Source organism: Mytilus californianus, unplaced genomic scaffold (assembly GCF_021869535.1).
Source record: "Mytilus californianus isolate M0D057914Y unplaced genomic scaffold, xbMytCali1.0.p SCAF_18, whole genome shotgun sequence".
NCBI lineage: Eukaryota > Metazoa > Mollusca > Bivalvia > Mytilida > Mytilidae > Mytilus > Mytilus californianus.
Window position 1 is genome coordinate 3,380,699 of NW_026262666.1, and position 14,301 is coordinate 3,394,999.

Below are 14,301 nucleotides of genomic sequence, written 5' to 3' on the forward strand. Positions count from 1 at the left end.
AAACGGTTGAAAACCCCACTCCTAAACCATATATATTCATGTATGGGACAATATAACAAATCAAATGAAATATAGGGGGAGTCCGTGGGGTCAACCCCCCCTCCTGTTTGAGAACTTGTAAACGGTCCCCACTCCTAAACCATATTTATTCCTGTTTGTCATTTCAAAATAATTTGAATGATATACAGGGTCAATCTCCTAGGCGTCACATTATGTGACATATGCATATCACTTTACTAGACCAAACCAATGTGTACTGGACTTTGTCCAATGTCAGGCGACCATGGGAATGACGAATTATGGGAGCTTTGTTTGGGAGACTTCGTAACAGCATCCTGTTACAATTATTTCTTGTTTATTATAAAATTTTATTGATGCAAAAAATGAGTCTAGGTAAATTGAATTTACTTTAATTATTTTTTGAATTATTTCTGGGCCTATAAAAATTTTCATTTATGGCTCATTTTAAAGATAACATATAAATCTTTCAAGCAGTGTAAAGCCCAAGAATGTTTGACCAATTGTTTTATTTGACCGGAGAACCTGAGATCACCCCCAGTTTTTGGTGGGGTTCGTGTTGCCTAGTCTTCAGTTTTCTATGTTGTGTCATCTGTACTATTATTTGTCTGTTTGTCTTTTTATTTTTGGCCATGGCGTTGTCAGTTTGTTTTCGATCTATGAGTTTGACTGTCCCTCTGGTATCTTTCGTCCCTCTTTTATAATCACTTGTCATTTTATTCCAAACTTGGTATGGAGTGATATCACGGACTTGGGGTGAAGGTGGGGGTCATTTACATTTACTATGGTCAGGGCAGTCAGACCTCACCTTTGATCCCTGTAGTAGTAAACATTTGTCTGATTTGTGTCTCATAACTTTTGTACTGTAGAACCCAAACACAGTGTTCCTTCCAGGGAAGCAAGTCCATTCATACAATTACGTCAACTTGTACCACTAAAAGTCAACTGGTACCAACGTTAACTACCAACTAGAACACCTGCAATCATTGCGAACTTGTACCACTGCAGACTCACCATTAAAAATATACATTGATATATGCGTTGCTTTAGAAAACCTTGATAAAATATTAATTAATTTGCCTTAATAATCAATTCATTAAATAAACATAAATGTACAATATACGAATGTTTAATGTTTGTTCTTTCAAATCTGAAAAAAAAATTTGAAGCAACACTGCCACAGTTTTCATAATTACGTTTGCCTTGGTTTTTGGTTAACTGCCTGCAGCGCTTACAGTGCTTTGATTTAACAAGTAGCCACACTGTCTTTATTGGATAAAGTTTGTGATTATGAAGCAAGACCAGTATGACTAATGTGTTTAGATAGAATCAGCCTAACGATATCCATGTTATTTTAAGTGAAGGATCATGTTAGCTCATTTTAGATTTAAAGGCAAATTGAAGCAACATTTGTCTCTTGACACAAGACGTCGTCTGTCAGCAGACTTTTTCTTAAAAAAATCTTTGATGGAACAACTGTAATGATCTGTAATAGTCATAATCATCCGTTTGGTGTCTAGTTGCCCAGATGATGCGTCTGTCCAACTAACTTTGTTACAATAATTAACATTTAAATGAAGCAATAAAAATTGTACTCAATATTTCCACTAAAATATTCAGTTCCTATTTTTATTTTGTAGCTGTTATTACAAATAGTTACTGGTTGCTAAAGTACATATAATATAGTTAGGTTTGAAAAATGTTATGAAAAAACAGTTTTCTCTTTCGTTAACAATCTAAAATAAGTTATGTAATATTTGAAAATTCCTATTAGAGCATTTTTGTGAATGAGGTAATAAACACATTAAAAAAAATGTCCTTTAATACTATTGGAGATTGTCCCATTATCGCCCGTCACCATATAAATATAGGAACACCTGCCTATTTTCTGAATGTTTTTTTAAACTAAAAGTTTACTTTATTTTGTGAGCTAAAACTTCAGATAATTGCAAGTTACATATATACTAGGGACGACCAATATATATTGGTATATTACAATTGGAGAGATACCTTTTTGAAGACAGAATGCTGCCCCCTAGATGTTTGTTGGTTATTTTTGCCGTTGGGTTGTTGTTTCATTGAAGCATGTACAATAATAATTGAATTTTTGATTCATTGTTACAGTATTCAATGATACTGTATTTTGAAAATACAATTAGAAAGGTCACTGTCGGATTTTATTTCCTAAAAGGGGATTCTAAAGGGAACTTTAAAAAGTTGCAATGCACAGGTTTCTTTTTAAAACCTAATAAAACATTCAGCTAGCCTATGTGGTATTGTTGTATCCACTGACTACATGGCAGTTAGAACTTAGAGTTGGCCGGCTCAGATTTAAGATTTAGATAATTTGGCCTTGTGGATAGACTTGTCTACCTGTAGACTCATTGTCGCCTTGTGTGTTTAAAATCTGGCTTGGCGTGTCGTTCATATCAGAGGTCTCATTCACACTGAGAATAGACAAACTTGTACAGCTGTCAATGTTAAAGGTATGTCTGGGCCTATATATACCAAATCTATCTATATATGCTTTGTGTGTTTTCACAAATTTTAATACTATTTGGGGATTTTAATATTTGTTTTTGCTCGAGTCTGCTAATTGTAGAGATGACACAACGCCACTTTAGCTCGAAAGTTAATGAATTGTTTGTCATACAAAAACACTGTTGTAAATCATTTCCCACTATACTTAAAGCTTCTCGTTATGACTACGACGTTACCGCCTATTATAGCTGTGTATATCGATGTAATGGAGAATTTGTTTTATTTTTTCGCTGTTCTGTGTGTTATTTATTAAAGCACAAACACTTTATGTGATACTTTGCATTTCTAGTATAATGATTGACGTATTTTTGAAAATGTTCCTGCTGCAAAATTAATTCAAACATATAGTCCATCTTTTCTTTTCTGTAACTACTAGACATACAATTCTAAGCAAAGATGTATTCTCTTAAATAAAAATGAAATATCTTCTTTTTTCTCGCATCTTCTTATACAGGTGGTGTTTACCTTCTGTCAGAATATTCTTGTTTTCATACCAACAATTCCTCTCAAAAAGATAGGGGAGGGATATGTTACCAACAATTCCTCTCAACAAGATAGGGGAGGGATATGTTACCAACAATTCCTCTCAACAAGATAGGGGAGGGATATGTTCATCGCATAAATTGGTCAAAAGTTTGTGTGAATTAACATTTTGTGTTTTAATATAATTCCTTTATTCCTATATCGTTGAATAGTTAAATAAAGAGAAAATGTTTGTGTGTTTTTAAAGGGGCATTACTTACGAAGTTGACAAAATTCATAATACGACTCTTGTTTTGTTTCAAACAGGTAACACGATGATTTTTGTATTATTTTAATCTATGACATGAAACCGAACAGACCTAGAAAAATCGAAGCACGTGCTTGCCTGCGATGTTATATTTATATTTATAAAATTGAGAATAGAAATGGGGAATATGTCAAAGAGATAACAACCCGACCAAAGAGCAGACAACAGCCGACGGCCACCAATGGGTCTTCAACGCAGCGAGAAAATCCCGCACTCGGAGGTGGTCCTCAGCTGGCCCCTAAATAAAATTGTGTACTAGTTCAGTGAAAATGGACGTCACACTAAACTCCAAAACATATACATGAACTAAAATCAAAAAACATACAAGACTAACAAAAGCCAGAGGCTCCTGACTTGGGACAGGCGCAAAAATGCGGCGGGGTTAAACATGTTTTGTGAGATCGCAACCCTCCCCCTATACCTCTAGCCAATGTAGAATAAAGAAACAAATAGCAATACGCACAGTAAAAATTCAGTTTAAAAGAAGTCCGAGTCCGATGTGAGAATAGGTAAAACAAAAGAAACTAAGCATAATGACAACGATACATAAATGAACAAAGGATCGATCTACTAGCAGTTACTGACATGCCAGTTCCAGACCTCAATTAAACTGATTAAAGATTATGTCTTCATCATATGAAAATCAAGTACAATCTCTCCCGTTAGGGGTTTAGTATCATACCATCATAAAATATATGAGAAGAACATAACCGTTACATGCCAACAAGTGGTTTTATAATAAATGTGTTTATTTCCGATGCAAAGACCCTATGAGTGAATCAATATTAATACCAAAATATGCAATCCTTAATGACTTGACAACAGTATCGTAACTATATCCTTTTCGAATAAGTCTGTTTAAAGGTTTGGTTAGCTTTTTAGGTGAATGCCGACATTTTTGGTGCTTTGTAAAGAATATTACCATAAAATATTGGATGTGAAATACCTGAACGTATAAGATGTCTGCATGTTGATTTATATTTACGAATGATGTCCTTGTACCGATGATAAAATTTAGTAAATGTTTTGACTAGTTTGTGATATCGGAAACCCTGGTGTAATAATTTTTCAGTAATACAGAGATTTCTTTCATTGAAATCAAATACGTTGTCACATACACGAGCGAATCGAACAAGTTGAGATAGATAAACACCATAAGATGGCGATAAGAGAACGTCACCATCTAAGAATGGATAATTAACAATAGGAAATGAAAAATTATCTCTTTTATCATAAATTTTGGTATTAAGCTTCCCGTTAAAGATAAAGATATCAAGATCCAGGAAAGGGCAGTGTTCATTGTTAGTAATAGCATTATTTAAAGTCAGTTCGGCAGGATAAGTGTACATACTGAAGTCGTCATTATTGAGAGCCAATATATCATCTAAATATCTAAAAGTGTTATTAAATTTTTGAATCAGATGTTGTTTCGATGGGTCTTTGCTGATTTTAGTCATAAACTGTAACTCAACAATACAGAAACATGTCCGCAATAAGTGGTGCACAGTTAGTCCCCATGGGAATTCCGATAACCTGACGATATACGAAATCTCCATAGCGAACAAAAATGTTATCTAGTAAAAATTCAAGGGCAGTTATAGTATCAAAGCAGGTCTACTTTACATAGTTCTGTTATGTTTACATCAGTTTCCATGACATACAGGATTCTTCGGAGATCATCCCGATGGTTTTGAAATTATATGGCGTCTATTCTAAAATACGCACGAAATATTTCGAAGAGTTTCCTGTAGCTTAATACTTTATTCAGAGATTACAAACATTTGTCTCTTACATTTACCATTTTTACGGATGTTTTCCTCGTGGTGTTGAACTATCTTGAAAGATGTCAAATATTATTTGAAAAGGACAACATTTTATGATAAGATAACAAAAATCATATTAAAAATTTGTAGAAATATTTTACAACTCATACTCTCAACGGACTGTAGCCTACTCGATCATCGAACTTTTCTATCGTGTAATCAAAATTAACAAACATAGATTATCGGACCAAGTCCTCGAATAACCGCGACGCACTTGGCATTCTCCATTTGACTTATGATTTTTGTTGTCATGTTTGTTAAGTTGAAATACTGTTAGACTATGTTTTCTTCAAAATAAAATCTAATAGGTATTATTTTTATTATAGACCAAACTTCTGAAATCAACAGTCAGATTTCGTTTCTATATAATATATTATATACATTACGAAAAAGAATAGATGGATTTATAAGCATTTTTTCGGCATATATATAGAAGCAAACCAGTTAACCGACTATATACCAGTAGTCACTTCTCGAATAAACAAGACTCAGTGTAGCGATAAGTGAAGACAACAGGGGTCCAGTTTACCTGTTTACTGGGTACCCGTCACTGTTTTGAATGTTAGTATTGATTTGTTATCTGAGCCTCGATAACAAATCTATCATCTATAGTATGGAATAAAAACTCGTCTTATATTGTGATACAGGTTTGGAGCATACCAAGTACATCTTCAAATGGCAACTTCAAAGGCGGATGTAATAGATTTAACGACTTGTCCGATTTGTTTAGAAATTTTAATGAAACCGAAATATTTACCGTGTTTACACACGTTCTGTGAGAAGTGTATTGGGGCTTATCTTACTTCCGCATTTGAACAAGGTAAAAATCAAAGTGCTGAATGTCCTATATGTAGGTCGGTTATACAGATCCATGAATCAGGACTTTCGGCAAACGAGTGGGCAAACCGTTTGCCCGATAATTTTCTTTTAATTAGTCTTATCGACAGCGTCAATCTGAAAAATGCTGGAAAAGTTTGCACGTCTTGTGAAAGAATGGACGAGAAGACTGAAGCAAAATTCGCGTGTACCGACTGTTCGGACACTCTTTGCCAAAATTGTTATCGTTATCACAAACATCATAAAATATTTGAAAACCACGAAGTAATTCCGATAGAAAAATTTACAAGCGCATTTGAGTTTCCCGTTAAATTTCAAAGCAGTTGTTCAAAACATAAAAATGAGAAACTTAAATTGTATTGTTCAGATCATGTGATTCCTTGCTGTTCCGTTTGTGTTTCCGTTGAACATCGAAAATGCGAAAATGTCTGTACAATTGAGGATGCGGCACTTATTTATCACGACTCCAATACTGTTAAAAACCTGCAAAACATACTGACATCAATGGCAGGCGATGTAAACAACATCCTTTCAAATACCAGCGATGGAATTACAACACTGAATTCTCAGAGTAAAGATGCTTTCCAAAAAGTTGAAAGTCTTAAGGAGATTTTAGATCAAAAAGTGAAAACGGTCACCGATAGACTGAAAAGTGAATTAACGAAAGAATTTGATAACGAAACAAAAAGGTTAGAGGAAAGAAAAACGATTTTTGGAAATGTTAAGAAACAACTTGACAACGAAATAAAGGTACTGGAAACATGCATTGAAAAGGCGTCTGATGTCCAGGTTATGATTGAAACTGGAAAATTAAAGGGGAGATTACTTGAACATAAGAAACATTTCGAAGTGCAACCGTTTGATCATTATGTTAAAGTAGACGTCAACATCGATCATTCTTTGGACGAGAGTTTTAAAAAGATTGATGGAGCATGTCGTGTAACCAATGTTGTAGCACCAGACACTAACATGCAGTTGGCACACAGACAGTTTTCTGCTTGTTTAAAACTTATAAAATCTATAGCTAAATACGAGAAATCTCATTATGAAGCTTGTTTCATGAACAACAATAAAATAATAGTATCGTGTTGCGGAGAGATGTCTTTGGAAATCTTTGATGTAAAGGGTAACAAAGTGAGAACACACAAACTGTCTTTCCAGCCATTCGACATTACAGAATCAGGACCCAGTGAAGTAGCAGTTCTGAACGATGGTAAACGTAAAAGCAAGGTACATTTAATAAAAATCGACTCTACCGACACTAATCAAACTCGAGTCATTCACATCAAGTCAGGTGTACAAAGCATATATTTCTGTAGGGGAAAACTTTATGCAGCAGACTCAAAGACTATTACCATTTATGATAAATCTGGGATTGCCATTCGCGAAATTAAAGACGCAATTGGAGAGAACACGTATATTCATTGCGATTATAAAGATGTACTGTACGTTTCAGACAAATCATCAATCGTTAAAAAAGCTGAAAACGGACAAGACCAATTTCGATTTACTCATCGCGACCTGAATGGCGCCCGTGGGATTACAAGCGACAACATGTCTGATAACATTTATGTTACAGGATCCGATTCAAACAATATTTTACAAATTTCAGGGGATGGTTTAAAGCACCAAGTATTGCTTGAGGAAAAAGACGGAATTTTAAATCCAAGATTCATTGACGTGAGCAAAGACGGTAAATATCTCGTTATAACGAATCAGGATGGAAAAGAACTTTTGTTGTACGAAATTTGCTTTGACATTTGACATAACTTTTGTCGCGGTCATTGTAGTCATTGTCAACAATTTTATTGTCACTGTTTTAATCGTTGTTCACTATTTTTAAACGCAAATATTGACTGGAAGAAGTATTTGTCAGTTTTTGTCGGCGTTTTCAATCGATTCTTTAAAGTGATTTTATGTAAGTTATAAATTTATTTTATAATTGAGGAACTTGTTTATCGTCGATAAGGATCATCATTCATGAAAGCGGTATGGCGAGTTATTCTGCTTCGTTTTACTCAAGACGACAGAATCCGAAAATTGCTAATAAGATTTATTGATATTCGAAAACTGATCAGTTTCAAACTATATGTATTTTAAAGATTTTTCAAGATTTTACATATATCCATAAATTCAAAATGTGGTTTGGTGTGTTAACAGCTATTGGACTTTGAAACAGTTTTCAAACAATGCTTCAAATTGTACATGTCTTTGTAAAATATATCGTGAAATGACACCATGGACATTCATAAAAAGAAAAAGAAGAATAACTCTGTATCTAAAATGTGCAGCATTCATCCTATAGAAGTAACATGTACACTACTCAAATGTCGAAATCTTTAAAAATTGTAGCTTTTTTTTTTTTTTTTTTTTATCTTGGAGCATTTATAACTTGGTTGCATATTCAAATTTCGACACAATCTAGTTCGAACGCATTCATTTTTTTAAAGTAAAGGAATCTTTTGGGATCTAGTTAAATTTCGTATTTTCGTTACAAAAGTTTATCGCAACCTTGATAAGCAGTCAACACATAGTCATGGAGCACGTGAAAAAAGTGAGTGATAAAGTGATAAAGCGGTTTTATTTCTTTTATATATTTCCATTTGTGACCTAAGCTTTGTCATAACAGTTGTTAAATGATTTGATGTATTATTTTATTTTTAACGAAGAATAAATTAAAACTATCTACGTTTGTTTTTCCTTTTCTTTCATCGCGGGTTTTCCATAGAATTTACGCTGTGCGGTTGTCAAAGTTCTTACGAGAGGTTTCATGGTTAAGGTCACTACATACGCAATAGCTATCGCAGAGTTATAGTTATGAAAGACAATCATTAAATAGCAGTTTGATTTTGATAAGATAGTGTTTTTCTTTAAAAAAAATCAATGTTCACCTGTTTTATAATAAATCTTAGCCATTCAAGAATATACAACATATTCAATTTTTGTTTTTGAATTTGAAGTATTATATGACTTCTTAAGGCATCAGGTATGGACCCTTGGTATATGATAATCATAAATCTGGCTATCTTCCGTAAGGAAGAAATCTCTGTTATCGGAAAGTAAAATGGCAAACAATGACATCGTATTTAAATCAGATTCCTAAATGGATAAAAACAAAACAACAAAGACTATACAGGAAAATGACTTCTTTATAAAAAATAAGAAAATGTGGTATGATTGTCAATGAGACAAATATCCGCAAGAGACTAAATGACACAGAGAGTAAGCTATTTTTGAGAGAGACTCAAAAATGCGCAAAACCCATACCGCATAGTCAGCTATAAACGGCCCCGAAATGACAAATGTAAAACAATTCAAACGAGAAAACTAACTGATGTAATTTATGTACAAAATAATGAACAAAACAAAATAAAAAAGTAATAAACAAAATTTTAAAAAATAATGAACAAAAACAAATATGATACACAGAAACAAACGACAACCACTAAATTATATGCTACTGATTTGGGACAGGCATACACATAATGTGGCGGGTTTAAACATGTTAGCGGGCGCCCAACTCTCCCCCTCAACCCTCTTTGTTCGTCGTTTAGTTAGTAGATTCTTCGTCATTGAATGTCAAAACATTCTACCTTGTACTATCAAAATAAAGAGATGTGATTTAATTGCCAATGAGACAACTATTCACTGACGGACAAGTACTTGAACAACTATTGCATACACTACGACCTTTACCATATTCAATGATGAGAAAAGTTCATATTTTGGATTTTCAAATACTTTGGCTTCGAGCATCACTGAAAAGACTTTAATTGTCAAAATGCACATCTTGTGTATTGAAATTAGATCCGCTTTTGTTGTTACCCATACCGTATAGTATTATTAAAAATCTGAATAAAATTCTTAAACCCGAAATGAAAAAATGAGAAAAAAATAACGCCTTTCTCAAACTTAAACAATTAACGAAAAACTATTGTCAAAGTGGCAGATAGCAACCAACGACAACCGGTGGCTTGCATGCAGGTTCCTGTTTTGGACAGGCACATTAAGAATGTGGCGGATTTAACAATTTTTTTTATAAACGCCCAACCCTCCCTCTATCTGGGAATGATGTAACAGCATAACATGTTTGTAACAGACTATTATTTCAATTTTTAGTATCATGTGGAGTGTATTATAGATTGTTGTTTGTTCTTTTCGTCTGTTTTCCTAATATGATGGTGTTTGTCTTTCTCCAACTGCGTCCTTCCGGCTTTTGCTTGTTTCGGACAATGTTAACATCTTTTTTTTAAATAGTAAATTAGTCGTTAGCTATATTGTCTGGTTAAATGCAAGTTTGATGTCTTTTTTTTCTGTAAAAATTCGGCCACACTCATCGACCAAGTTTAATTTGTTATAAAAGTACATATATTATTGCGATACATAGCCTTGTAAATCATTATAATTGTGGTCCTTGTATGTGACCAGTGTCGTCTGAATTACAAGTTAACATTTAAACATCCGCCAAAAATATGATTTTTATAATTTTCATGTTGTAATCTTTAGTCCCCTACCGACGAAGTCGAAGGGGACTTCAGGTTTGCACTCCGTCTGTCTGTCTGGCTGTCCATCCGTCAGTCCGGCAAATCAGGTTTCCACACTCTTTTCTTCGTGCTTGAAGATACTGAATTGATATTTGATGTATTATTTTATCATGACAAGTTACAGATCAAGTTCGAATTTTGTTCTGGTCTGATGATTTTGTACAAAGTTATGGTCCTTGGACTTAGAAAATTCACTCAAATAATTAGTTTTCCGCACTTTTTTTCGTCATGTTTGAAGATATTGATTTAATGATTAGTATGAAGATTTATTATGACAAGTTACAGATCGAGTTCGAATTTTGTTCCGGTTTGATGATTTCGTGCAGAGTTATATGGTCCTTTGACTTAAAAAAATCACTTAAATAATCAGTTTTCCACACTTTTTTTCATCATGCTTGAAGATATTGACTTGATATTTGTTATAAAATTTACACCATGACAAGTTATAGATCAAGTTGGCATTTTGTTCCAGCACAGTGAATTTGTAACCGGTAGTGGACTATGTATTGTCATGCAATACTCTCACAATGCTTGTTCATTCTAAAGTCACCAAACACGAAGCTAGTTATGACAAGCATGGCACATACTGCTGTAATTTGAAATAATACATGTGTAATAAGTTCAAAATTCGCGAGTTTTACTGGTGGAGGAAGCCTGAGTACTCCACGGAGGGAATCACTGACCTTGGCAGAAAATTTTCAAAAAAGTACAAGTGTGGTTTTTTTTGTTGCTTTTTATACTATAGGTATATGATGTTAAACTGTTTGCCTTCAAAATGTCGGGCTATAAATGTGCATTACTTAATAAATAAATTTATCATCATGACCATATAATGAATTCACAATCGTTTTAAGTCTTATGATAGTATCTGATTCAACTTTTTAACCAGATTTGTAACTGCATTAATATGCATGATTCAACCTTGATCAAATAAGTATGGATAAAGTCATCGTACACTTTATCGTCTGTAAATTATTTGTGTATAAACTAAATTAACAATTACTATCCACACTGATCTGTGTCCACACTTGTTTATAAATAAAAATTGTTATAAAGGAAAGTGCAGTAATTCTGTTTAATCCTTAAAAAACGTGGCGGCAGAAAATTTGGGAAGATAAAAAAAAACAAATTTTTTTTACAAACATGAAGATTCAAAACCTTGGTTTAATGGAAAATGCTCGATGAGTAGAAACAAATTTCATAAAGCTCGAAAGAGATATAGTTCTTTGAAAAATGCTGAAAAACAGACGCAAAATGAGACTAGCTAGTAAAGAACATAAAGTAACATTAAATAAGGCTTTTACAAACTATCAACAGAGGGCTGCTGATGAGTTGCGTAACATTTCTAAAAAGGATACAAAAGGCTCTATGGAAAATCCTTAATAATCTAAATAGTAGTGAAAAAAAAGATAACAATGACGATATATCTCTAAAAGCGTTGTATGATCATTTTAAATTCCTAAATGAAAATGTCGAACCCGCAATTGACTTCGAACACGATTTTGACTTTGATACTATTACAGACGATGTTGAGTTATTTTCAAATAGTCCAGTAACCGTAGAAGAAATTAAAAAGGTGGTTTCGAATTTAAAAACAGCAAACTTTAGCTTCAGGTAGTGATGTAATTTTAAATGAATATATAAGGAATACAATTGACGATTTAATGCCAATTTACGTTATATAAGCTATTCAGTTTGATTTTTGATACTGGAATTGTCCAATTACTATATTAAAAAATAAAGGATCAAGATCCGATCCCGAAATGTACGGAGGAATCACATTAAATTCATGCTTTAGTAAAACTTTTTCTGCCATGTTGAATTACAGGTTAAATAATCATGCAGATCACGTAGACCTGATTTCAAAGTCACAAGCAGGTTTTCGTAGAGGATTCTCTACTGTTGATAATATATTCGTATTTTATTCTTTAATTACCATTTATCTATCATTTGGTAAGAAGCTATTTTGCACTTTTATAGACTTCAAAAGCGCTTTTAAAACTGAATTTTTCATATATCGCACAGGAGTCACACAAGGTGAAAATTTATCACCTTTTTTATTTTCTTTGTTCCTAAATGATTTAGAAAATTATTTTGTTTAAAATAATATAGAAAGTCTAGATTATATTTCAAATCTGTGCTTGGAGTCATTACAAATGTATGTTAAATTGTTTATCATACTGTACGTAGATGATACTGCGCTATTGCCTGAAAGTGCAGAAGGATTATCCCTTGTTTGTTTTGAAGAATACTGTAAGAAATGGAAACTAAAGATTAACACAAACAAAACTAAAGAAGTGATTTTTAGTAAGAAGAAATTAAAAAAAAATCAGAATTTTATGATATATGGAGAAAGCATTGAAAAGGTTGATTCTTACTGCTACCTTGGTATATTTTTCAATTGCAACGGTAGCTTTTGTACTGCACGAAAAAATCTTCTTGATCAGGCATAGAAGTCTTTGTATGCTCTGTACCGAAAAATAGAAAATATATGTATTCCCGTCGATTTGCAGCTTAAAGTTTTTGACTCATTAGTTAGTCCTGTATTATTATATGCTTCAGAGGTATGGGGATTTGAAAGTAAAGATAGCATTGAGAAATACAACTTCAATTTTGCAAACATATTTTGAAATTAAGAAGCAGTACACCAAATTGTATGTTGTACGGGGAACTCGGAAGATTCCTTTTGGAAACTATTGTTAAACGTACAATGGTGTTGTTTTGGAATAGTTTACTATTGGAGAACAACAAGTTATCTTCCATTATGTATAAATTAATGCTAAAATTACATTTTCAGTATCCCACAAAATTTAAATGGATTACGTACGTTAAATCCATACTTGACGAAAGTGGATTTAGTTTTATTTGGCAAGATCAGCTTCCATTGGATAAACTGGGTTTAAAGAACATAATTTCACGACAACTTAATGATCAATTTATCCAACATTAGTTTTCCCAAATGAATAACTCTTCAAGAGGTGCATTTTATTCAGAATACAAACAGGACTTTCGTTTGGAAACCTATTTAATAAAGCTGAAGCCATGTGACAGGATTTATATAGCAAAACTCAGATGCTCAAATTTAAAATTTCCTATAGAAACGGGAAGATTGTCTGGGATACCAAAATATGAGCGAATTTGTCATCTCTGTGGAAATGGAGTAGGAGATGAATTTCATTATCTATTCAAATGTCAAAAACAGGAAATAAAACTCCTTAGAAATTAATATAATTTCATACCACAATATTATACTGCAAATCCAACGGAGTACAAATTAAAACGGCTTTTAATATTTTGTCATGTTGAACTTTGCAAAAACTTAGCAATATTTTTAAAAATACTTACACGATATTTATGATTTTTGTTTGTCTTTTTGAGTTGAATGTTATGGTAATTTGTAATTTGACATTTTGCTGTATTTTACCATGCATTCATTATTATGTTTAGTATAAATGTATTGAGTATACAAATGTGTTTATGTGTATATATGATGTCCTCTTGTACACCTATGTGTCTGATGTTTAATAATAAAGTATTGTCTATTGTCTATTGAAGGTAAGTACCTGTAAATTTTAGTTACTTCAGTTTAATTAAGCATTACTAGTTATCTATAATAGACAATTACATTTAGTCGCACCGATCCACTAATTTTGATTTGGTTATGCAATCATCATGTTTCTTACGCTGACTTTTTCCAACTTAAAATTCTTTTACAATTTTATCAATTAAAGTAGTATATAAAAATAAG

The 14,301-nt window shown here is 32.8% G+C and overlaps 1 protein-coding gene across 1 annotated transcript; it reads left to right on the plus strand.

Annotated features, from left to right (window-relative positions):
* Positions 1–5,726: 5,726 nt before the first annotated feature.
* LOC127726573 (tripartite motif-containing protein 45-like) lies at positions 5,727–8,376 on the plus strand. Its single transcript, XM_052233989.1, has one exon. The coding sequence runs from the start codon at positions 5,848–5,850 to the stop codon at positions 7,771–7,773; it is 1,926 nt and encodes a 641-aa protein (XP_052089949.1). The 5' UTR covers positions 5,727–5,847; the 3' UTR covers positions 7,774–8,376.
* The last annotated feature ends 5,925 nt before the right edge of the window (positions 8,377–14,301 follow it).

Coding starts and splice junctions, on each gene's coding strand:
- LOC127726573 (XM_052233989.1), top strand. CDS start 5,848: ATGGCAACTTCAAAGGCGGATGTAATAGATTTAACGACTTGTCCGATT.